Source organism: Populus trichocarpa, chromosome 8 (assembly GCF_000002775.5).
Source record: "Populus trichocarpa isolate Nisqually-1 chromosome 8, P.trichocarpa_v4.1, whole genome shotgun sequence".
Taxonomy (NCBI): domain Eukaryota; kingdom Viridiplantae; phylum Streptophyta; class Magnoliopsida; order Malpighiales; family Salicaceae; genus Populus; species Populus trichocarpa.
This window is the reverse complement of record NC_037292.2, coordinates 18,710,976-18,714,051: the sequence shown is the minus strand read 5'-3', so window position 1 is coordinate 18,714,051 and position 3,076 is coordinate 18,710,976. Positions and strand designations below refer to the sequence as shown.

At 39.7% G+C, this 3,076-nt stretch overlaps 1 protein-coding gene across 1 annotated transcript; it reads right to left on the bottom strand.

Moving 5' to 3' along the window:
- Positions 1–866: 866 nt before the first annotated feature.
- On the bottom strand, positions 867–2,609 carry LOC112328501 (uncharacterized). Its single transcript, XM_024607576.2, has 3 exons — positions 1,640–2,609; positions 1,366–1,492; positions 867–1,224 (listed from the first exon to the last, which is right to left on the bottom strand). Exons 1-3 carry the CDS (start codon positions 2,607–2,609, stop codon positions 867–869), a joined length of 1,455 nt encoding a protein of 484 aa, XP_024463344.1.
- Between the last annotated feature and the right edge of the window lie 467 nt (positions 2,610–3,076).

The following is a 3,076-nucleotide window of genomic DNA, read 5'->3' as shown; positions in this document are numbered from 1 at the left end:
GGGTGTGATCCTAGTCGGGATTTTTTTTTCATGAAAGAAAAATTATTTAGGCTAAAAAAGGAATAGCAAGGGATGTACTTATTTCATAACGTGAAAGGAATAACAAAGATGGTCTTTCCTCATTTCAAGCGCAAGCAGTTAAGATCAATAAACTTTGACCTCATCCAGTGTGATGGTTTGGTCTTTGCAAAGATGCATTTCATGGGTCATGAGCAACAAGTTCACTTCATACCATTATTCATACATTTAAAAACACATGATTCAAGAGTCATGGGGTAAGGGTGTTTATTCATTTATTTTTTTTCTTTTCTTTTCTTTTTCACAATTTTTTTGTTTATAATTTAGTCACCTTAATGATGGAGTTGCTTGATTCATTTGTCATTCTACAAGTCGAATGTCAAAAATATCGTTTTTGAATAAACATCAAATTATTTTTGAAATAAAAATGCCAGATCAATTTTTTAAAACTCCAATAGGGAAATGGATTTTGGTAAAAGAGATCAATTAGGTCTATGAGATCATGCGAGGTTGTAAGGGTGTATTTTTGGGTTCTTTGGTTTTTTTTTTTTTGGCAGGCACCTTTTATGAAAAATATGCAAAGAGAAATCATTGGCCCAATCTTATTTATTGACTTGATAAAGACTTATACATCATGGATAATATTTCTTTACAGAATCGGAGTTCACAGGCCTAACTACGTCTTCCCCATCCATTCTTGTTAGCATCAACGCCCCTCCTGAAAATGCCTTCTTCACTATATAAGGTCCTTCATAATTGGGCGCCCATTTACTGCGATCTTCTCCTGGTACTGACAAAATTTTCCTCAATACTAAATCTCCTTCTTTGAACTCTCTTGGCCGAACTTTTCATTCATATGCCTTGGCCACCCTTCTTTGATACAACTGGTGGTGACAAATTGCTGCTAACCTTCTCTCGCTGATCATATTTAGCTGCTCGTATCGTATCTTGACCCACTCAGTCTCCTCGAGTCCAGATTCCATGAGGACCCTTAAAGAGGGAATTTCTACTTCCAATGGTACCACTGCCTCCATTCCATATACTAAAGAGTATGGTGTAGCCCCGGTTGATGTCCTCACTGCTATTCGATACGCATGGAGAGCATAAGAAAGCCAGTCATGCCAATCTTTGTAAGTAATCACCATTTTCTGAACAATCTTCTTTATATTTTTATTAGCAGCTTCTACGGCGCCGTTCATCTTAGGTCTGTAAGGGGACAAGTTGGAATGCTTGATCTTCTACTTTGTGCATAGCTCTGCTATCATCTTTCTATTGAAGTTTTGAGCATTATCAGTCACCACTCTCTCGGGTACACCGTATCTACAGATTAGATCTTTCTCGATGAACCGTTTGACCACTTTCTGAGTCAAATGGGCATATGAGCAGGCCTCTACCCATTTGGTAAAGTAATCAATCGCTACAAGGATAAAACGATGTCCGTTACTGGCTTTTGGATTAATAGGCCCAATCACATCTATTCCCCACATTGCAAAGGGCTAAGGAGACACCATGTTAAATAAGGGTGCAGGAGGCGCATTGATTTTGTCGCCATACACTTGATATTTGTGGCACCTTCGGACAAAATTTATGCAATCTTTCTCCATGGTCAGCCAAAAATAACCTGCTCTTTGCAATTGCCTAGCCATCATGTGTCTGTTTGCGTGGGTAGCACAAATTCCACCATGCACTTCTTGTAGGGCCTTGTTGGCTTCCAGATCACCTAGACATCTCAACAAAGTCCCATCAAATGACCTTTTATACAAAATCTCCCCATCTATGTAGTATTTCATAGCCATTCTTCTAAAGGTCCTTTTATCTATCTTCGAGGCTCCCGACGGGTACTCTTGATGCTGGATGAATCTTTTTATATCCGTGTACCATGGGTCGTTGTCCGTTTCTTCTTCTATTAAACAACAATGAGAGGGAGAATTTCTGATCTTGATGCTTACAGGTTGAATTTTGGCACCACAATCAATTATAGCCATAGAAGCTAAGGTAGCTAACGCATTGGCAAACTGATTTTTATCTCTTCCTAAATGAGCAAATTCTATTTCATCAAAGCTTTCAGCCAATTTGGAGAGGTATTCCTGGTATGGTCTCAACTTTTCATCCCTTGTCTGCCATTCACCTTTTACCTGACAGATTGTTAGCATTGAGTCTCCATATACTTCTAATTTCCCTACCTTCATCTTTGATGCAGCTTCCAATCCATGGATGCAAGCTTCATACTCAGCTGTGTTGTTTGTACAACTAAAGTGCAGCTTTACTGAGATAGGATATTGCTTTCCTTCTGGGGAAATTATCACAGCACCTGCCCCGTTGCCCGATACATTTACTGCGCTGTCAAAATACATGGCCCACCAACCACTCTTCTCTTCCTTTTCCATTACTAGCACATCTTCATCAAGAAAGTCAAAGTTCAATGGCTCATAATCCTCAATAGCATTATTAGCTAAATGATCAGCAATTTTGCTTCCTTTTACTGATTTTCTTGTCATGTAGATGATGTCATACTCAGCCAACAGTACTTGCCATCTGGCTATTCTACTCGACATGTATGGCTTTTCAAAGATATACTTTAGTGGGTCCATTCTTGAGATCAACCAGGTAGTGTAGTATTACATATATTGTCGCAACCTCTTCGCACTCCACACCAAACTACAACATAACTTCTCTACCATACTGTAACGGGATTCACACTCGGTGAACTTCTTACTCAAATAGTAGATGGCTTGCTCCTTTCATCCTGACTCATCCTGTTGCCCCAACACACAACCCATAGCTGATTCGGTCACAATTAAATACAGGATGAGTGGCCTTCCGTGCACGGGGGGTACCAACAATGGTGGTTTTTGTAAGTACTGCTTGATCTTATCGAAAGCTTTTTGGCAATTTTCATCCCATGTCCCAGGATTCTTCTTTCAGAGTAATCGAAAAATCGGTTCACATGTGACTGTAAGTTGTGAGATAAAACGGGCAATATAGTTCAAGCGCCCCAAAAAGCCTCGAACTTCTCTTTCGGTCTTTGGAGCGGGCATGTCTTGTATGGCTTTTACTT